General features: G+C 33.3%; 2 protein-coding genes across 4 annotated transcripts; both read left to right on the forward strand.

The window, feature by feature from the left end:
- Positions 895-4044, forward strand: LOC18589035 (AP2-like ethylene-responsive transcription factor At1g16060). The gene is made up of 8 exons (XM_018127835.1): positions 895-1100; positions 1193-1275; positions 1403-1411; positions 1500-1588; positions 1683-1756; positions 1866-1916; positions 2247-2323; positions 3090-4044. The coding sequence occupies exons 1-8, from the start codon at positions 943-945 to the stop codon at positions 3611-3613; spliced, it is 1065 nt and encodes a 354-aa protein (XP_017983324.1). The 5' UTR covers positions 895-942; the 3' UTR covers positions 3614-4044.
- On the forward strand, positions 6789-21173 carry LOC18589036 (histone-lysine N-methyltransferase ASHR3). Of its 3 annotated transcripts, XM_007013842.2 has the most exons (11): positions 6800-7231; positions 10308-10454; positions 11281-11445; positions 13265-13291; positions 14020-14137; positions 15253-15346; positions 16782-16875; positions 17032-17110; positions 18116-18287; positions 19137-19217; positions 20687-21173. In XM_007013842.2, the coding sequence occupies exons 1-11, from the start codon at positions 6896-6898 to the stop codon at positions 20841-20843; spliced, it is 1470 nt and encodes a 489-aa protein (XP_007013904.1). In that variant the 5' UTR covers positions 6800-6895; the 3' UTR covers positions 20844-21173. The 3 variants fall into 3 exon arrangements, with proteins under 3 accessions (XP_017983303.1, XP_017983302.1, XP_007013904.1); XM_018127814.1 differs by lacking the exon at positions 20687-21173 and having other exon boundaries at positions 6789-7231; positions 18116-18291; positions 19137-19222; XM_018127813.1 differs by lacking the exon at positions 10308-10454 and having other exon boundaries at positions 6799-7231.

A 22688-nucleotide genomic window follows, 5' to 3' on the forward strand; every position in this document is an offset into this window, starting at 1 on the left:
GTTAACATAAAAGTTGTAGATCTTTCTCTTATCTTTTCAATGGTCAAAGAATTGCTTCATTTGGAGTTTTGTAGAGAAAGTTATGGCCAAAATACCGAAATATATGCATTGAAAGTTTGCACCTCAAAATTGCTCTCCTTATTTTACTAAAATTCTTTATTCAAACACCTACAAAAGCACAAATAAATCAATAACAACCTATCTTAACCACATTAACACCAAATTAAATATAAAATTAACTAAGATTAGATTGACTCACCTAAAATAACTAATTTAAGATAATTAAATAAAATCTATTAATTTATACGCATTACTACAAAAACTTAACCAAATTATTATTAAAATTAAACTCAAATAACTCTATATCATAAAGTTATCAGAATACATTTATGTTTTGATCTTATTGCTCCAAATACAACTAAAGTGAATTGAAATGTTGTCTTATCCTTTGTAACAAAACAAATAAGCTCTACGCGTTTCATAGAGCTCAAGTCGTTTAAAAAAGAATAAAGGTGACAGTATGAATACAGCAAAGAGATATTAGATTGATTACGAGGTAGAAAATGAAACAAGGGAATAAGTAAAGGGGGATCCATCAGCCTATAATCTGTAGGCAGGGAGGCTAAATTCATAATTTAAGGTCTTAATTGTGATTAAGACAGCTCATAGTTAGGTAAAGACAAGAGAGAAAGAGGGCTCAAGCCGGTTAAAGACGGCAAAATTATAATTTTTTCTTTGTAGCCGGCTATTTGTACTTTTGCCACCACAAAACCTTCCAAGCCCATGTTTCTTTTTTAAGTCTCCTCTCATCATCCCTTTATAACCCTCTTCATTGGAGGACTTAGTCGTATCATTCCGAATTCCTTTTTGTTTTTAAATCACTTTTCACTCATCTTCTTTCTTTCCTTGACGTACGTTGCTGAGAATTGATCATCAGGTTTCATGGGGAAACTATCACTGCAGAACCAGAAAAACAATGCACAAAATAATAACTTTAATAATACTACGAGTAATGGTGTTACCAAGGTGAAGAGAACTAGGAGAAGTGTTCCAAGAGACTCACCTCCTCAGCGTAGCTCGATTTATCGAGGGGTCACTAGGCAAGTCTTTTTGGTTATTACTTGCTAGCTAGTATTTGTTTATCTTGATTTTGGTTACCTGACATGCATGTTAATTTATGTGATTGTTTCAGGCATAGGTGGACAGGTCGATATGAAGCTCATCTATGGGACAAGTATTGCTGGAATGAATCACAAAATAAGAAAGGACGCCAAGGTTCATTTCCTTTTTCCCCTTATTGATCTTGTTCATATTTCTCAATGGAATTATATACGGAGCAAAGTTTATTGATTTAGTTTTCTCCTCCTTTATGCTGCTGCTGCTGCTATGTACTCAAATGCAGTCTACCTTGGTATGTTAACTACTACTTAGTGAGTGAAAATTTTTAATGCTGTTCTTTTTTTTTAACCTCACACATTTGGAAAATTTACATTTTCCAGGTGCTTATGATGATGAAGAAGCTGCTGCACATGCTTATGATTTAGCAGCACTCAAATACTGGGGTCAAGATACCATTCTTAACTTTTCGGTAATCTTATATTCTTATTAGCATTGTTTATTTTCATGTGGTTTTTAAGAAGACTGAGGAAGAAACTTACTATTTTACCATTAACAATACGCAGTTATCAACATACCAGAAGGAATTGAAAGAAATGGAGGATCAGTCTAGGGAAGAGTATATTGGATCTTTGAGAAGGTGAGATTGATGACTGATGATGAGAATTTATCAATAAGAAGGATCCATGTGAGAAGCAAGTATACGTTTATGCATTGAGTTAATCATGTATTTGGTCTTGAATGTGCAGGAAATCTAGTGGTTTCTCTCGGGGAGTTTCTAAATACAGAGGTGTTGCTAGGTACTTGTTTATAGTTTTATCTCGTTTCTTCTTCATTTCCGTCTTTTGTGAGTGAAAGCTTCAAATTGTTTGTGCACAAAGCTCTCAACAAAGGATTTATAAAAAATTTTATATTTAGGCAGATCTATATGGCTATAAGTACTCCAGCATTAACAAATTGCAATAGCTAGTGGATAATATTTATATATATCATATGTATATGTACATATACATACATGCACTTTTGCAGCATCTCAGTTATCTTTCTGATAATCTACATCTCAAATGCAACATTCATTTGTTACAGACTTTATAGTATTTACTTGTTTAAATTTTAATGTCGATGGACAGACATCATCACAATGGGAGATGGGAGGCTCGCATTGGCAGAGTCTTTGGCAACAAGTACCTCTATCTTGGTACATATGGTATTTGCCATTTCCCTTTTTTTTTTATTCTTTGTCTTTTCCTTTTACTGTTTCCAAATCCAAAACAAGCTAGACTCGCCAAATGTATATGCAAGAAGCAAAACCCCCAAAAGAAAACCAAAGAGAAAGAAGTTAAGAAAAGTTAGACTTCTCTCTGATTACAAAACATATGGGTACTATTTCTGTGCCATAGATGGATTAAATAAGAGTTGTTTTTCGTTTTCTTGTTGGCCATTACTTTCAGAGTTTGTGACGTTTATTAAATGGACATTCACCTGTAAACATATTTAATGTCCTGACTCGTTTTTCCTACCCAATAGCAAAGGCTAGCTTACTTTTTACATTCATTAATTGATTAAAATATTCCAAAATCTAGATTGAAAAGTACAAGTGAGTTGATCAGAATTGATCTTCGAGGTTGTCAAACAAACACTAGAATCTTATAGAGTCTTAATCACATATGAACTCACAATGGAAAGGGGGCAAGCATATCTTACAATTATATGTTTGTTACTTTTTCTTATAATTTCTTTGGAAGCTGAGGCAACCCAAAATCTACCCGATAATTAGCATACACTTGTTGAGAAGGATTGCATCAGTTAACTTAGTAGGATATGTTCCACCAACCTTAACAAATGTTTCATATCTAAATACAAGTGAAGAAAATTTCAACCTCTCCCCACTAAATTTTATTCAAAAATGAATCACTTTCAGCCTATTCTCGCTACAAAATTGTCCCCTAATCTGTTCATTGACTTTTTTGCAGCTACACAGGAAGAAGCTGCCACAGCATACGATATGGCTGCGATAGAGTACCGGGGATTAAATGCAGTGACAAACTTTGATTTAAGCCGTTACATCAAATGGCTTAAGCCTAATCAGACCAACACCGAAAGTAACCCTAACCCTAAGATAGAATCTACTTCAACAGGAACAACAAGCCCTACTCAAGAACTTAACCTAAACTTCGTCAACAACAACCAGTTGCAAGCCTCCAACCCTAGTGATCAATCCTTGCTGACTCAGCCACGGCCTGCGAATGCCACTTCAGCCCTAGGGCTTCTTCTTCAATCGTCAAAATTCAAGGAGATGATGGAGATGACTTCGGCTGCTGATCACTGCCAATTGACACCAGCGGTATCTGAACCAGTGCCATGCAGCTTCCCTGAAGACATACAAACTTACTTCGGATGTCAAGATTCGAGCAGTTATGGAGATGTTGATGATATTATTTTTGGTCAGCTTAACTCCTTCATGCCACCAATGTTTCAATGCGACTTTGATGCCTAGAGGAAGCTAATTTTAGTGATTATCTATATATATATATATGCATCGAGGATGACTTGTCCCTAACGTTTCTTATTTATTACTTATATATATACCAATAAAGATGTGTAGGTGCTTTGTGAATACAAAAGCCCTATCTAGGATCAGATTTGGCTGAAGTGGAAACAGTGGTAGGAGTTTAGATTTGACTTAGCCTAGAAATTAAACATTATATAAAGGGAGAAAAGGCTAAGAAGGGAAAGGATATACAGTTAGATGAGAAGAAAATACGTAGCTTCTTCATTGCAGGGTATCATGAAGTGACAAAAGATGGCGGCTGATCAATACATTTGGTTCATTTCTTGTAGATTAGAGAAGAAACTAAGCAGTTGTATTTAAGATAAATTTTTTTTTTCTATGAATAAGAAATCAATACTCGATCATCAGCAACTAAATATCGGATCCCTTCCATTGTTTATTTGCCTGCTATTTGATAAGCATCATTTTGTAAAGAGAAATGTTTAGTGCATTAAGTATTCTAAAGTATAATCGATCTAAGGTCACAATTATCCATCAAATCAATAAGTTCCCACAAGTGTATTAAGCCACACGTACGATAAGCAGTTCTAGAGTTGAATATGTGCTCAAATGTTTAAATATTGAAGAGAAGAAGCCACCTTGAAGCAGCAATCAGATGAGCCAAGAAAATTTGTATTAATTTAACCAGGAATTTCAATGAGCACGGACAAAAAGGAAAAATCAAGAATTGATTTTTAAACAAATGACAAATTTCTCTTTTGATCAATCGGAACATAGTTTAATCAAAATGGTCACATACACGACTAATAGCATTGATAATTTTTTATATAATTTTATGTATACATATATTATATAATATAATAAATTAAGTAATATTTAGTTTTCAAAGAAACTGACTAGTGCTAAGATCAGTGAGGATCTTTTCACGGCAAAGCCTGAAGTTTTCTGCATACAAAACTTTGTTGACATTCTTAATTAAAGAGGTGTTGTTGTAATAATTAAGTTAAATTAAGGTGATGAATTGTTAAATCTAAGAATTAAGAAAGCAAGTCGATATCCAAGAAAAGTAATGGTGTATTTATTTCTCTTATCCCCTGACTATTGGATGGTCAATTCCAATTGTCAACGACCGCACGTCATGGTACATTCCAGCCAAACTCTCATGGCACGTTTGGTTCGCGGAATAGATAAGAATGGAATAGAATAGTTATTACGTGAGAATATACTGAGGTGAGAATACAATAGAATAAGTATTATGTAGTTTGGTATGATGAATGGAATAGAGTAGGAATAATTATTATGACTTATTACAGTGTTTGGTTGGTAACAATAGCTTTAGAATAGGAAAGGAATAGAAAATAAAAAGACAACAATACCATTTATTATACTTAATTATTTTTTATTTTATTTTTTAATATTAATAATTTATATTAATTAAAATATTAATAATTAATAATTTAAAATCAATATTTTAATATAATTTAATTACTTATATTTTAATTAATAAATATTTTATTTATAATTTAATAATAAAATATTAAAATATTAATAATTTTTATTTTTATATTCATTAAAAATTTAATATATTAATAATTTAATAAAAAAATATTAAAAAAAATTTATATTAATATTTTAATATATTTTAATATTTAATAATGTTTAAATTATATATAAAATATTAATATTTAAATTTTATAAATAATTTATTCTTTTTTATTCTATTTTTTCCTTTTCTTTTTTCTTTTTTCAAGNACCATGTGGCCGGATCTGGCCACTACGACATCAGATCGGCGCTTCCCCGCGGCTGGATCTGGCCGTGGAGTGTCAGATCCAATCGTGGGATCTGGTCGGGAAGCACCAGATCCGGTGCTTCCCGCTGTCAGATTTGGCTGAATCTCTGTTTGAATCTTGTCCGACCATATTTGGTCATAAAATCGCCGTCGCAGCCGCTTCCGTCGTCGTCGCCGTCGCAATCGTCGTCGCTTCCGCTGCCGTCGTCGTCGCTTCCACCGCCGTCGCCGTCGCCACTAACATCATCTCCGGCGTTAATGTCACTTAGAGAGAGAATAAGATAGGAAAGAACATGAGAAGAAAGAGAAAGAAGAAGGGAAAATGAGAAAAAAAAAATATATATATATAGGTCTAGGGTTGTAATATTTTTAAATGATAAGGGGCATTTTAGTCTTATTATAATTCAGAGCTATTCCCATGGTCACGGAATAGTAAAAACCATGAGAAACCTCGGGTTTAACTATGCCTGAGTTTTACCCCTTTTGAGAGAATAGCTATTACTAGGTAATAGCTATTCTTTGTGATATTGCCATACCAAACAGAGGTAAGCTATTCCCTGTACCAAACGTGCAGTCAAAGTTGTGGAAACCTATTAGGATGACAAACGGAGGGCCTAGTTTCTATATATATATAGGTAGGTAGGTAGGTAGGTAGGTAAGAAGGCTTACTTAGGTGTCACATATATATATATATATATGCATTACATTATAAATACGAAAATTAATGGTAATTATTTTGTTGACATGTAATTACTGAATTGACATAATTATTTAAATGGATATGTAATAATCATATAAACTTATTTGTAAAGAAAGCGTATAAAGTAATAATTTTGAAGATATTTAAGTATATTAAGGGGCTTCAAAGAAACTAGGGAGCTAGGCATAATAAAAAAATTTATGAAGTTTTAATGGGGAGCCATGTACAACCTTTTAAGTAAGTAGATACAAGCTTTCCAAAGTGTGTATTATTATGATTAAAATATTACTGTATATGGCCTAACATTTACATCCCAAAGTGTAGATTGGGTGAGGCCCGGCCGAGCCTCTTGGGTCGGCCCATGAATACTTGTAGGAGGGACAGGTCCAAATAGACAGTAGAGAATCCACGTCTCCATTTTGATCCACCAACAGCTACCCCAAAAGGTTTCCAATTATTTCGCCCCGACGGTCCTCATTTTCACGCATTTAAAGCGCCAAGCCACCCCCAACGGATCGGCTCAATACCTACCGCATGGCAGTCTTGTAAATTCACAACTCTCCCTTCACACTCCCAATAATTTCACAACTTTCTTTGCCATTTAATTTTCCCACCCATTCCCAAATTTTCACTTTTCCCGCCCAGAAAGTAATTCCGCCCCCCCCCCCCTCTCCTTCTCCCCTTCCTCCCTCATAAAAATCTAGGGTTTTCGTTTTCTTCCAATTGTTTGAACCTTTAAACCTTTTTTTTTTAAAGAAAAATCTTTTTTCTTTCGAAATGCCAGACCTTGGAAATCTTTCTCACTCTTCATCTCTATCTCTCTCTCGTTGCCCTCACCTGAAACTTCTCTCCATTGACTCTGCCGATTCCGCCAATGCTTTTGACCCTGGCGCCATCAAAACCCTAGCCTTAAACTGCGGTTGGGCCCAGGGATTGGTCCGAAAAGGCGCTGACTGCAATGGGAATGGAATTAGGGGTTTGAAGCGAGTGAAGAAGGGGTCTAATGGTAAGGTTTTGGGGGATTATTTGAGGGATTGGGTTCAGAGTAAGATGGAATCTGGTATTCCTGAGTCCGGGTGTGTTCTTCCATTTCTCGTTGGGGCTAAGAAATCGGTACTTCTTTCTTCTTCTTCTTGTTTGTGAATTGTTTTGCTGTTTGGTTGTGGAAAGTGTGTGTGAAAATAAAGGGTATTTAAGTTTAAACTGTGGATTCATTATTTGTTGAATTATTGTTTGGTTTATTGAAAATGGTGGAAAAAAGGGTATGTAGTAAATGTTAAAATTTGTAAAAGGTGGAATTGTAGAAAGGTATATGACACATTTCAAGTTTAAGAAATTGAGCTTTTCCTGGGAATGTGCCTTCCCATTCGTCTGGTGTCTTCCCATTTATGGAATGTGATTGTGGTGAAGGTGATTGTTGGCATTAAATTGTTGGGAAAATAATATTGCCATGTTTGGTATACATGGGAAAATGCTGATTAAATTCTTGAGAAAGTTGCATCGATATGTTTGGTTATTCATGCATTTTAATGGGAAAGTAATGTTAATTTTCAAAATTTGTCTTATCAATTAAAATGCAAATTTACTACTTTTTAATTTTAGTAACCATAAGTGATTAACTTTAGTACTAAATATGAATCACTAGTATAGATACATGCTAAATTCAAATTAAATTATAAAAAGATTTTTATAAGTTCAAATTAAAATAGAAAAGGAACATATTATTTCCACATTTAAAAAATGTAAAACTTATTTTCATTCATGCTTAGAATTGCATATAAAACAATTAAAAGCAAGTCCTTATAAATTGATCTTTAAATAACAATCATAAAACGGTATAAAAGAAGAAGAAACATGAATGATTGAAGGAAATTTAATCAATTACTTATAAAGATTGAAGGAGATTGAAAAAGATGAAATTGTGAAAAAGGGTATATGACACATTAAAGTTAAAGAGCTTTTCTTGGATTTCACTTTTGTTGCTTGGAGAAATTAACACTACATTCTTAGTAAAGTGCTTGGATAACAAAAATCCAATGCGACTTTTCCAGGATTTAATTAGCACTTTCCTATATATACCAAATGTTGCTATATTATTTCCTTGCAGTTTAATACCCAACAATCACCTTCCCAACAATTACATTCCATTGGAATCAAGAAATGGGAAGGCGCCTTGTAATTTCTATGAGATTGGTAGCGTTTGATGCTAATTTTGAGTCAATTGCATCCTTGCTCTTGGCCAAGAAATTGTTCTAATAGAGGTCCTTTAAGCGTATGGTGAGGGAGTGTGGCAAACAAGTGATCAAGAATGATGTGGATGTGGTAAGGTATAGGAACTAAGGAAGGGAAGGGAGATTGAAAGTAGAAAGAGTGAAGCAAGAGTTGGAACTAGGAACTGCAATGAGAGAAGACATTGGGATGGATAAGTGAGATGCGGAGAGATCTGTATAGAAATCTTTTCTTTCACCAAATGAGACCCATGTATCTTCTATATGTTAGGAAATGCACTTAATGCAACAAATAAGAAAGTAGGTGCCAGTTCATTTTTTATTAAAGATAATTATGCTAAATCTTAGCGCAATTGACTATTATTGAGACGGTTGTGGAAGAAAGTTGAAATTGTGTAATGTTTTGGACTATGGCATATGGGAGGCACTCATGTGTTCTACTGAAAAGTTAAGGTTGTGACCCTTAACTATCCTCATATCTGATTCACCAAGTCAAGCTTCTACAACATTTCAAGAGAAATAGTCAAGCCAAGGATCTTTCCATTCGTCTTGGGATTGAATCCTTGCATGTGTATTTTTTAATGCTATTTTGTTGATGTTACATGCAACACATGATTGAGAATGAGGTAATTTTGTACATTTACAATTAACCAAAAACATTTATCTTCAATTACAAAAAATGTAAGGTATGATATTGTAATTGCAAATTAGTATATGAAATCTTTTCTTTGGATATTGCAATATTTTAGGTGTCTTAGCTTAACAATGTGTTTCGCCCCCATTTCCATGAAGGACAAAGGTGCTTTACGTGTTTTATTATGTACGGTCTTGCTGTTAGGAACCTCTCTAGATAGCAGCCAATACTTTTGCAGGATTCCTTTTCTTTTGATGGATGGAGAGGGTTAAAATTGTGTAAATAAGTTTGTCTATATAGTTCTTGAGAGATTAGAAATTTCTTTTTTAGTTTCCAGATGATAATTGAATGGAGATTCAGCATGCAAAAAATTTACAGTTAAAGCTTCATTACAAACTCCTTAATATTTGTTGGTGGCTTCTCTCTGGTGAAGAGGGTCTTGATGGTCCATAATTGCTTTCTTTGGATAAACATGTTTTAGAGATGTACAATCAATGGCAAACTAGCTTAGCAGAAACTAAATTATGCAATGTGGGGTGTGCAAAATAGGTGTTGTAGCCATCTTCTTTTGCTACTCAGTTTTTTGTTTAGTTTGGATTCTTGGGTTTCTGTCAGGGGAAATTTCTTTTCTTCCTGTTAAAATGGGTATCTTTTCAACTTAAGGTGGTAAGATTGCTGGAACATTACTCCATATTTTGTGCCTCAGTCCATTTGGATCTCAGATTGAGTGCTGCAAGTAGTTGTCATTATTTATGAATTTTAATCCTAGAAGTTTATGATTTTTTAAGCCTTCAACATTATGCAATGTACCTGGAGTTTTTGAAGTTAAATGCTACTTCCCTTCTCACTATAATTTTTCCGTCATGAGGGTGCTAACATTCTTGTCCTTCCAATTTTTTGTTTGTAACTAGCTTCTCTGTTCCTTGTTCAGTAGAGCTTACTTATCAGATAAATAGAAGAAATGTACTGCATATTCTTCCCAAGTTGAGTTTGTTGCCTGATACATAGCTAACAGTAATATTAGCAGACTATATAACTGCATAGGATGTTCATTTGGTGAATTGTTTGCTGAATTTATTGTGTTTTTATGTAAGGTTTGCAAATTGTGCCTTTCTGTATGTTCAGCATTTTGAAACTTGAATATGTTATGCGCAGCTAGAGTTCACTGCCTTTTTGTTTCTATACTCTGTATTAACATTTTGGTGAAGATTGAGTTTCTCAATGTAAATATAATATCATTTGATTGTAATGAGCTGGTTGATATTTGACTGTTTGTTTATTGTGCTCAGTTCTTTTTTCTTCTTTTCGTTCTGAAAATTCATCTCAGGTTGAATGTCTCCATTGCTATAAGCTCATCTATCCAGGGGAGGAGGTATTATGCTCAGTTCGTGGTTGTCAAGGAGTTTATCACGAAATATGTGCCAAAGAAAGTTTTAGGATGTCTAATCCAAAAAAGTTCCAGTGTCCACAGCATGTAATACCTGCATCTGCTAATTTATTGTTTACTTTCAAAGACTTTTACATCCTTGTTCTGTTTCTTGGCTTCCACCTAACAAAATGTACCTGGTCATTAACAGAGTAGAGAAGGGAAAAGGGGAGAGGGGCAGATAGTCATACTATATATTTATATGAATGTATATATGTACGTATGTGTCTGTGTGTGTATGTATGTATGTATGCATGCATGTATGTGTAGTTTTCTTGTTTGAACAGGAAGTACAAGTCCAACTATGGTTTTTTTCCTTTGACTTTTAAGTTTTTGGTTGTGTGTTTACTTTCTTTACAACTATGTTTTTAGTATTTTAGTTATGTTGTTTTAGTTGATTCATAAAAGTCTGTCTGGGCTGTTTTCTCTCTGTCCCTAATTGTTCCCATGGTGTCGGGAATGCCTTGCTGTAAACATAATTTAGTTACAACTTAAAGGTTACATGTTTTCTCTTGAATGAAAAGTTTCTTGCTTTTGGGACTAAACCCTAATTTTCTAAGGATACTATGATGTTAGAACCATCTTATGCTGTCATCATAAATGAGTGTTTTGCTCATATCTCTAGATAAAGAATATCTTCTGCAGAAACTGAAAGCAACTTGTGTTACTTTTGACCAGAAATCCGAAAATGTTTCAAGTTTGAATGCTCTTTTTCTCAGATATTGCACTTTATGATCCCCCCTCTCATGATTTATGAATTATTTTTATCCTAGATAATTGTGCTATATGTGAGAATTGAGAATGTCTTTTCTAAAACATGTTCAGAATTAGTTCTTGCACTTTTGCTTATCTACTTGGCATCTTCAATGAATAGGTATGCTTCGTTTGCAGACAGAGAACACAATGGCGATGTGTATGTTGTTCAATGGCGTCTCATAATAAGTGTGCCCCGTGGCCAGATGCAGTGACTCATTTGGAGGACAAACCGGGGAGAGCAATTTGTTGGAGGCATCCAACTAATTGGCGGCTGGACAAGAAGGTCAATTTCTTCTTTCCTTCATCAGATATGTCCTATTTCTGGCTTTTAGTCTTATGTTGTTATTCACTTTGACAAGGCTGCCTTCAAGTACCTTTGGTAAAGTCTTTAGCAGATGTGGTTTGCAAGGTATTGGTTGTGTGTCAAATAAAATTTTTCTTTAACTGCGTTTTCTTTCCTTGTTTTCTTCTCTTGAGGTCATGTTTTAGATAATTTTGCTAAATACCTAAATCTATCCCAATTCCAGAAAATCACTTCAAAATTTATGTCTCCATTTAACTTATTTGTAATTGACTTGGAGTCTGGTTAGCCATATTGGTGAAAATTTTAAAATATGAAAAGATTTGTTTTATTATTATTTTGGAAACTTAAGGTTGTATTTTGGAATTTGAATCAGAAACAAGGGATTTGGATTTCAAATTTAGCATAAATTTTGTGTGATAAAACTTATGAAATGTGACTCTCATGATTACACTCAAATCTATGCATTTGTTATTATCTGTCAAATAGTGAATTTGATATACTTAGATGGCAAAAATGATTTTAAATCCATCCCTTCTTGCTCTCTTAGACACATAGGTACCTTGAAATTTTTTTAATTTTTTTAGAATGTCTATATTCTTTGACTCATACCAGAGTTTGAGTCTTAGAAAAGAAATCTTACTCGAGGAAAAAGGTTATGGGTGTAATATTGGTGTAGTTGGTGCGAGATCCAAATTTATATTATTAATTTGATGCAAGATTTCAATTGTTATGTAGTTTATAGAACTCTAGGGGTTTCAAGTTCTTCGACTTATACCAGAGTTTGAGACTTTTTCGTTGTATGGCCTGAAGGATTGAGTTTGAGTTGCCCACTTCACCTCACCAGTTATAAATGTGATTCAAACCTGATCCATGACCTTGTTCATGTTCAGTAGGCTAAGAGTTGCTGCAAGATCTTACATCTATTCCATTCCTCAAATTTGAGATGTAGAAATCTCTCGTTTTGACTGGACTTTGAGCTTCCTGAGATTCTGGAAGTCAAGAGCCTTTTGTTTAATGATCTTCATTAGTTGATTGCAGGACATAAATTCTATGCCATATATCTCGCGTTAGAAGAGAAAAAGAAAAAAGAAGTAAAAAGCGGACTATTGTCTTCCTTCTCTAGAAATGTTATTCTAGGAAAAAGGTTATAGGTTATCTAATATACTTTAGAATATATTTTCTTGAAAGTGCAACCTCTTTTACCGTAAAGGAAGCTCTTGTAGGAATTCATGTAACAACAATGCTGTTTTCAGATGTCTAACTTGCCTGAAGTTTCTATTTAAAAATATGGTTGAAAATTCTGCTTATGGATTTATAACAAGATAAAAATAGAATGTTAGTGAATAAATTTGTCATTATGAACAGTTACGAGTGTCAATTGTTCCTGTATGCAAGTGAACATCATGGTGTCTAATTTTCTAGCATTTCTACTGCTAGAAATCAAATTCTCATTGGTCAATGGTATTGTCACATTCCTTTTTCAGTGTTGGTATATATGCGTTTGTGTTTGCTTATGTCCGATATAATGCATGCCCTATCAAAGCTTTAAAAATCTAGTCCAGTTAGTTTTTGAAAAGAATGAAATAGATTGGTCTATGATATAGTTATCCTGATCACCCTGATCATGAAACTTACAAACATGTTATTCCAAGTGTTGATGAATAAGTGTTAAACATGTGAGACTTACTAGTTAAGTTTTAACTGTGTCATTGTCTTTTATCTTGAGGTTTATCTCTCCGTTCTTATTTTCTATTGATTAGGCTGGCTGACAGGACTGATATATTTATTGAATGAGCAGCATGCAGTTCCAGCAACTGAAATAGAGGTCAGATTTTTTTTTTTCACAGCTTTATAGTGAAATTGTTTAACTTGTATATAAACTTCCACTCTGTGGATATTTAAAATTATATAAATTGTTAATATATATTTATTGGAAACAAGGCAGTATTATCTGGTAACTCTTTCAAGTCTGGGATAGACAGTTTTGATAGTCTGGTATTCTTCAGTTATTATTATCTGTCATAAATTGAAGCTTCCAAATATGTCATAATGAAGTGCATGTTATATTCACACTTCATTTCATTAGAAAAAATGGGGAAAAGATTGAGTTTGACCTTGCAACAATTAGCTTTTGCCTGTATATTGCCCAGTTTGAGATTTAGATTGACCTGGTACCTTGATGTACTATGGACAGCCCTTGGAAAAAAAAGAAATTTTTGGTTTGCTTCTTGAGAATTGGAATTCTTATTCCAAACAAGGTGTAGAAAAGACTAACGGAACTCATTAATTTCCTTAGAAGTTTATCGGAGGAGTTTGTTATAATTGTTATTGTTTGATAATACCTAGTAAAGTTGGTTTTCAATGAGAAACTCTTCAAGGTTGTCAAGATCAGCAGAATCTTCAAGGGTAAAATAATAATCTATACCATGACAATTGCTGACTCATCTGCCCATTTTCTTGAAAAACGTTTGGTTGCAGTTAATGATATCTGTCAAATATGCTTAGTGATCTCCAGATTTAATTGGCTAACTATTTCCATGGTTCATATTTTAGGAAATTTTCTGTCAATTGCCTTTACCTTACAAGGATGAGGAGTTCAAGCTTGACTTGACATGGAGAGATTTAATGGAGAATAAATTGGAGCCACCTCCATATGTCCACATCAAGCGCAGTATCCTAAGCATTTCATTACTTTATTGAATCAAATTCATGTTTATGAGTTGAATGATCACACATGCTTGTATAGTTGGTTTTCTTTTTCTATTACATACTAAATATGACTTCAAAATATTAACTTTTGAAGGGCCATTTTTTCCCTTGCCGAATTTGAGTTCTTTCCATAATTTATGATGCATTTATCTTTACCAGTTTATATTTGGATTTTTTTGACAATTTTCTTATTAATATTTTGGAATTTGATATTGTGTGTAAATTTAATGTGTCATACATATATTTACCTTCATATTGGATGCTCAGTGAAATTAATATCATACATATTAAGTTGAAACCATGATATGAAAAGAATTAAAATAACTTAAGACTTTAAGGTATGGCAAGTTGTGTAGTGAATTGTGATTGCTTGAAAGTTAATGTCTACAATATTTAGCTGTTGAAAGGTGCCATTCCTTCGTTTATTTAAGTGTTGATGATAGATTCCTAATTATCATTACGACCATAAGAGTAAAATTAGTAGTGAAAGAAATCTATTGTATAACAGTATTACATTAAAAGATTAATGATTGTTGCTGTGCTCAATATATCAACAAGAGTTAGTTACGATTTTTTCTAATATAGTTTTGCTTGCTCTGGCTATGTGTTATAGCTGGTGGAGAAGAAAATGGAGTTATTCATATTCTATTATATACAATGCAATTATTTTGATTAAATAGATATTGGAATTGTTTTAAACCTAAATCTAAGTCTTGTAGTTTATTTCCTCAACTTTTCCGGATTTTTATTTAATTTTTCTTAAATTTTTGGAATAAACAAGCTAGATAAATGGAATGAATGCACAAAGTATGTGACATATATATTTTTTCAAATATGCTTGCATTTAAAATAATTAGGGTGATTTTAAAAGACAAGACTGCTTGTGTTGAACAGATTCTTGCTGTTCCACCGAAGCTACGTATGATAAGATGACTAAGCGTTACGTGTTGCGATATGCTGAATTATAAGGCTCAATTATGATTTGTCCTTTGACATGTTGAATGCCAATTTCTAATTTGGCAAATTCAAATTTTGTTTCATTATACTTTCTGTTTGAGCTGCCTTAAATGAATTTAGATGTCTACCTAGTGAAGAAAAAGCGTGATGATGCTGATGATGATATTGGATGCACAAGTTGTAGTTCCGATTGCTCCGAGGATTGTGTATGCAGGTATTTATAATCTGTCTTTCAAGTTTATAATGCTTAACACTAGTATAATAAATGATCATCTGATACTAGTGTATTAAATCGATCTCTCTTCCTCCCCCCTCCACATGCACCTTTTCTAAAATATCATGTCTTGCAATGTTCTTTCTAATTGATCAGTAATTTCTTCCCGAGTGTTTTATGGCTACGAAAAATTTTCTCGTTGAGCATCATCGATTTTTTTAAAATTTGTTTTCCCCTGGAGAAGAATTGTGCAGATGGGTTGGGGAACTTCTAAAAATAAAGTTCTACATTTGTATTCTTGTGGCTCTGTGCTTGCATTTTTTTGTCTGTATGTGCATATGCATTTCATGTTGCCCGTTGTGTCTCCTTTTCACTCGTTCCTTTGCATTCTGCTCAAAGTACACGGGTTTCACATTATTGTTTTCTAACTTGATTTTTCTAACTGAAAATGATTTTTCTTCTCTCAATCAGTTTGTTAGTTCATGGGAGCTAACGTTGTTGGTTCAAATCGTATAGAGCCTGATTTTGCTATTGTCAGGTCAAAAATAATTTCTTCTTGAGTGTTTTACGGCTACAAAAATTTTCTCGTAGAGCATCATTAATTTTTTTATAATTTGTTTTACCCTGGAAAAGAATTGCACAGATGGGTTGGTGAACTTCTGAAAATGGAAGTTCTGCATTTGTATTCTTGTGGCTCTGTGTGTGCGTTTATTTGTCTGTTTGTGCATATGCATTTCATGTTGCATGTTGTGTCTCCTTTTCACTTGTTCCTTTGCATCGTGTTCAAATTACATGGGTTTCTTGTTATTTTTTTTAACTTGATATTTGAAAATAATTTTTCTTCTCTCTCAATTAGTTTGTTAGTTTTGGGGAGCTAATGTTGTTGGTTCAAATCCTATAGAGCCTGATTTTGCTCTTGTTAGGTCAAAAATTACACCACTGAAAAAAATTGAACTACTATTCAAATTTGACCTCCTTGGATTAAATTAAAGGTGGGTGAAAAAAAAAGATGTTAGGTAATGAAAGGTCCAACAGATCACCCTGTGTATTTTGAATATGCGGTTGCAAATAATCCAACCAAAGTAATATGAATTAAACCTAAGTCGATTCCAAATGGAAAAACTTCAGTCATCTCAATTTATTTGAAAGGAGAAAAAGAAAGGCAATATCTATCCCTTAATGTTGATCTCTACTGCCCATGAATCTCAATAGCTAAAATTGATGCTACATAATTCTGTTCTTTTGCATTCTTCATCGGGTGGAAAGACTTGATATTTCATCTACCTCCTGAGATATCATTTGAATGCACCAGTTGGCATGATTATGCAAAGCAGTTATGTTAATGTTATTTATAACTATAGTGTTTCACTATTTAGATTTGCCCTTTAATGTGACGAGTTAATGATAATTATAACATGCTTGTACCATATGGTAGAGTTCAATGCATAAGCTGCTCAAAGGCTTGCCGCTGCCCTGAAACTTGCACCAACAGGCCATTTCGCAAGGAGAAAAAGATCAGAATTGTCAAGGTGACAATGAGTTGTCATCAATTATCTTTATGTTGAATTGGTATCTGTATGAGCAGATGATATTTAGTGTTGGTTTTAGGATTATTCTTGAGAAATTATGAGTGCAATTATTTCCTATAAAATTCTCTTCTGAATAAATGCTTATTTCCTTTTCAGACTGAACTTTGTGGTTGGGGTGTAGAGGCCGCTGAACCTATTAATAAAGGAGATTTTGTAATTGAGTATATTGGGGAAGGTAGTTTCACTTCTTCTTACTTAACTTATTTTTTCAGTATATTTAAACATAGTTTTGTTTTTTTTTTTTGAAGTGTCAAGTTACAGTTGTTATGGAAAAATTTTGCATTTAACCATCCCTGAACAGTTCCCTTTTATAGAATTCTTATTATTGGTTTTCGTTGTCATCGAAGAGGTGTATTCTTTGACTAAAGTGCAGCAATGTTTTCTAGTTTATATATATTTTAGTAGCATAAGCATAAGATCCACGGAAGACATGAATTATTTATTGAATCGGATAATGTCTTGTACTTTTGTAGAAGAAAAAAATCATAGTTTTATAAATCTTTCCAAGGTCACCATGTCCTGCATGGTGTAACTCAACTTCTCGTAGTTATTGCTTACAAATCCATGCTTAAGGTTTTGTTAATTTTTTTTATTCCATCAACACCACATATCTGTGGTCCTGTGGACATGTCATAAACTATTTTTTTTCTGGGGAGAGGGGGGGTGGGGTGGGGTGGGGCGTTTCTTTTTGTTTGTGTGTGTTGCAAATAAATTATAGTTATGAAGTTAGTTAACAATCTTCTCAATACAATTTCACTTGCACTTACTTACAAATCATGCATAAACATGCTTATATGCATGTTGACTCTTAAGCTATCTAAAATTTTGGATGACGTAGACCATGAAACATTTGATAGATTTATCTTTATGAGCAACATTGGTGTACTTTTAAAGTTAACCATTTGGATGCAGGTATAGGCATAGAAGCAATTAGTGTGACAATTAGACATGACAAATATTTTGTCATTGTCTCTTTACTGATGAAATACTACAAGTTCTACCAAGAAACAGTGAACGTTTGTTTCTCCACTTGCCTGATTGTACCATGGAATTTCATATGTATAATGAATATAAGCACACTTTTTATCATCTGATTTTATGGATGGCCTTCCTCACTGTTTCATCTTTCCTTTTCTTTATTTGAGAGCTGAATACTAATTATAACTATCTTTGACTACAGTAATTGATGATGCTCAGTGCGAAAAGAGGCTTTGGGACATGAAGTACAAGGGGGTGAAGAACTTTTACATGTGTGAAATTCGGAAAGACTTCACAATAGATGCAACTTTTAAAGGGAACACATCTCGTTTTTTAAACCACAGCTGTGATCCGAACTGTGTTTTGGAGAAGTGGTTGGTATAATGATATTGCTTTTTTATGTTGTGGCTGTTAAATGCTGTAAACACTTATGGTTGCTTTAAGATTGGAGGGCATTATTTTACTGGTGAAAGCTTTTATTGCAAATATGGCATGCTCATTCTCAAGGAAACTCCACATGCATGCACCCAGTTATTATCCTTGTCTGTGGTTTTAGATTGTATAAATGCCTTGCAAAAGATTTTTGTTCAAATAGCTATGCATCTGTCTAAGCAATGAGAGAAATAAAAAAAGAGAATAGATGAGAACTGAAGCCAATCTTTCTTTCTTTCTTTCTTTGTTTGGATGTAGGCTAATTAGAAGAATACCCTTGTGATTTTGCTGTATCATACATATAGTGTACTTTAGTTAGATATTTTAGGAATATGTTTGGAATTGGCAGCAACAGTTTATTTTTTCTTCTTCTTTGCTTTTTTTTTCTTTTAAAAAAATATTGGAAAGCTTCAGATGCCAAATGCTGTCAACTGAATTTTTTTCACATTTCTTTCTTTATTTGTTTTTCCATATTTGGGATCTACTATTTCTTGGGCCTATATTTGCCAGCATTTGTTGATAAGAAATTACAAACAGCTTAGTGGACTACATTAGTTAGCTTAGATTTTTTGGGGCCATTGGCTAGCTGGCTTATTTTCAAAATCCTATTTACTTCTCATACCTCTTAGACTTCTAAAGTAGAATTTTAGTGCCGCTTGGATTCTTATTTTCTCACCAAAACATTCAGGTTCTTTTGTATTTGGCAGGATTCTTTATATACTAAAGCCAATGTAGTAGAACCTCTGTTGGTAATATTTGGTTTTAACCACTTGAAACTGCTATTTTATCAGGCAAGTTGAAGGGGAAACACGTGTGGGGGTGTTCGCTGCTCGATCAATTGAAGTTGGCGAGCCACTGACATATGACTACAGGTATGCATGGGTCTGAAAACTGCTTGCACGGCCTAAATTGGTACCATTTTTCTGTTTTTAGTGTATTGCAATTTACAACTATAACGATGCATGAATATAGACTTGATTGTGGACATCTGCACTTACTATTACTAATGCCCTGGATTGAATTTGGTGTCACAAGTCAACTGACATTAACTTGGTGCATTTTACCAAAAAAATAAATTAAATCATATAAAATGAAGGATATAAATGTCATTTAATAATTCTACAAATGAGGATTTAGATAATTTTTTATTATTTAATTTATTTCTAAAAAGTTTCACACATGCAATTGGAAGAAAAGTACTCATTCCTATAGTTAACTATTTTTTTCTTCCATTTTATTTTTTCTCACTTTGATTATTCACCTATTGTTTTTACCAAAATCTAGTTTGGCATCATGGCCATTGAAATTTACTTATTATTCTTATGATTTTTCTTTTTCTGGAATGGGTGGCATACTTCGGTAAATGAACCTTCACTATCATATTGTTTTTACCTTTTGCCTTGTGAATGTGTTCCTGAGAAAATTGATTAGCTTAGTATATTCCTGTCTTGCAGTGGGTTCGGATTCTGATAAGCTTATCTAGACATGATGTGAACTATGTATATGTTGATGCACAATTGTATGTTTAGTGTTTTCTAAATGAGATACCAGATCTCTTGGCTTCATGTACTCCTTTTTCAGTAGGTCAATGGCACAGACTATACAATCATCATTCATCACATAAGATATTTAGGAAATAGAGGTCTTTCTTATTCACCATTCTCATGAAAGAATAGAATCTGAATCATAGCTTTGTGGTGCTTACAAATTGCCCCAAAGCTAAAGTACTTACAGAAGAGAACAGAAAACAATATGATGCATCTAATGTGTAATTAATGATTTCAGGTATTTGAGTTCTTCATATGATGAGATCTTTATTTTTAAATGTCACTCTAATTTCGAACTTGTAGATACGAATGGCCACATCATTGGTTTGCTGAACTCACTTGGTGGGAAAATGCTGAGTTTATTGTTGTTGTATCAAGGTTTACTGATTAATATGCCATGTTATCTTGTCCTTAAAGAAAGTTCGTCCTCTCTGTTGCATTATGTAAGATTAAATTCGAAGTCTGTTCTGCTGTTGGCGATTGTTCTCTGGTAATAAATGCTACATCATCTCTTTATCAAACTGTAGTCATGGACTTCATGACTTCATGTAAGTTGCCTATCGCTCCATAGATCTAGAAGAGCTTGTAATATGTTGTTGCTTTTTAATAAGAGGATTGTTGCATGATAGAAGTGAATTTATGGGGTTATATAGTTTGTGAAAACAACTTCTCATCGCATTGTGGAATCTGGAGTGGATCCCTCAATCATAGTGATAGACGCTAAAATTTACCCATTTTATATAAAAAAACTAAAATACTAAATCTTTCTTTTTGTTTGGCTTTTGCTTGTGTAGGTTTGTGCAATTTGGACCCGAAGTGAAGTGCTATTGTGGTTCTTCAAATTGTCAAGGTTATCTTGGGACCAAAAGAAAGATTGTTAAATTGGATCTTTCCTGGGGCTCAAAACGCAGGAGATCTTCAGCTGCTTGCTTAGCCATCATAACTGTATAATTTGTATCAGTTGCCTGTTTAGACTGGCTGGTTTGTTGTAAATTAGTCTTACCAGGCTAGAATGGGTGAAAAAAAAATTGAAAAGAAGAAAATGAAAGAACCAAGATGAGTCAAGCTTCAACATTGTTGAAAAAAAAGTATTTTTCTCACATAAACATTTCCAAAATCCCCTTTCAATTGGCTTTGATGTAATACTACTGTAAGGAAGCCTAGCTCCCCATGTTGGGTTGCTCATCTGAATGCAGAGTTGGATCTTGGTCACATTGGCTGAGAAAAATGAAAATGGCTTGTCAGAGGCATTCAACTGTCTTAATTGTGGTTTTCATGTTTATTGAGATTGATTGACCCAAGGTTGAAGGTTCCTTGCTCATTCCCTGAGTTGTGCCCATATAATGTAAGGTAACAAAGGTTATGCCTCAACAATCACTTCATCGTTTTTCCCTGAACAAGTATCAGCCTTCATCTGATTGTAGAACTGTGTGTGTCGTAACTTGATTGAGGCCCTGTTCGGCACCTCCTTTGCGGTACTAATATAGAGTGGTGTGACCATCTGTTGGGCAATGCATTGAGCAGCATGATTGGACCATGCCCATTGCACTGCAAACTTTAGCACACTTGGACTTCGAGGTTACAATGACCTCATTGCATTCAACCCGGACCATTATACTCATAACCTTCCTTGATTTTTTTTTTGTTGCCTTTGATGTCATTGTATGTCATGAAAATACCCTCCTAATATGAAATTTTTACACAAATATCTGCATGAGTTTTTACTAATTTTTTAATAAGTTAGTAAATATATAATAATGTAAATGGCATCTTAAATAATTATTATTTTATCACTTGTATTTTTTTACTAATTGTTATATCAAGAATTATGTTAATATCAAATATTATGTGTTAATATTTTTGATTTAAAATATCAAATAACATACAAAACATACATGAATGTAGTAGTACTTTATTAATCTTGACATGCGTAAAATTTAAGAATTATTATTATATAAAAAATAATTTATTAACTTTATACAAAATATATTAATCATAAACTAGTACCTTTAATGGTCATCTTCTGCTCTCCTCTCATCACATCTCACCTCACCCTCACTGTTATTTTTTATGGAATGCATTTTATTTCGCGGTTAATTTTAATCTCATCACTGTAATTCACAATCTTATGACCGAGTTATCAATCTCACCATTATTGTTTTTAATCTCATCACGATATCTAATTGAATTTAATCTCTACGTGATATGAAAAGATTAAAAGTTTCTCCTTTGCATGAGACACTCTAGTAAGCATGTAATTAATGGTGTTAATTTGAGTTGAAAGTAATTTAATTAAAAACTTATTTTTATTTAATTTAGCAATTTTTACGTTCAAAGGTGCAACCAATTGGATTATGATTAAAAAAGGCAAAATACTTTTATGTTGTCTTGTTTTATTTTTGATGTAAATTTCATATTACCATAAAAAAGAGGAAGAAGATTGCACGTATAAAAAAAAAATAATATTAGTTGTGTAATTCCTTGAATGATATACAACTACCATGTTTGATAATATTGATACTCCATCTCTAACTTGCTTGTACTTTTAAATTCCAGTAATGGCTGATTCATGGTGACTAATTGGCACCAATATTGCCAATTGAGATATTATTTAATTAAAGATAAATTAATCTTAATATACTAGTATTAGGGTGAAAGCAGCTTCACCGACTTGGTTAGCTGATGGCAGTTTATATTTATCCACACACGCACTTGGTTTCATATATTAATGCAAACCCAACACTCCATCCAATAGAAAAAGGGAAAATAAATAAAGAATTTAAGGAAGCAAGCATC

The sequence above is a fragment of the Theobroma cacao genome, chromosome 9 (genome assembly GCF_000208745.1).
Source record: "Theobroma cacao cultivar B97-61/B2 chromosome 9, Criollo_cocoa_genome_V2, whole genome shotgun sequence".
Taxonomy (NCBI): domain Eukaryota; kingdom Viridiplantae; phylum Streptophyta; class Magnoliopsida; order Malvales; family Malvaceae; genus Theobroma; species Theobroma cacao.

Coding starts and splice junctions, on each gene's coding strand:
- LOC18589035 (XM_018127835.1), top strand. CDS start 943: ATGGGGAAACTATCACTGCAGAACCAGAAAAACAATGCACAAAATAAT. Junction 1,101..1,192: donor ATTTATCGAGGGGTCACTAG/GCAAGTCTTTTT, acceptor TGATTGTTTCAG/GCATAGGTGGACAGGTCGAT. Junction 1,917..2,246: donor AAATACAGAGGTGTTGCTAG/GTACTTGTTTAT, acceptor GTCGATGGACAG/ACATCATCACAATGGGAGAT.
- LOC18589036 (XM_007013842.2), top strand. CDS start 6,896: ATGCCAGACCTTGGAAATCTTTCTCACTCTTCATCTCTATCTCTCTCT. Junction 11,446..13,264: donor ATTGGCGGCTGGACAAGAAG/GTCAATTTCTTC, acceptor TTGAATGAGCAG/CATGCAGTTCCAGCAACTGA. Junction 18,288..19,136: donor AACTGTGTTTTGGAGAAGTG/GTTGGTATAATG, acceptor CTATTTTATCAG/GCAAGTTGAAGGGGAAACAC.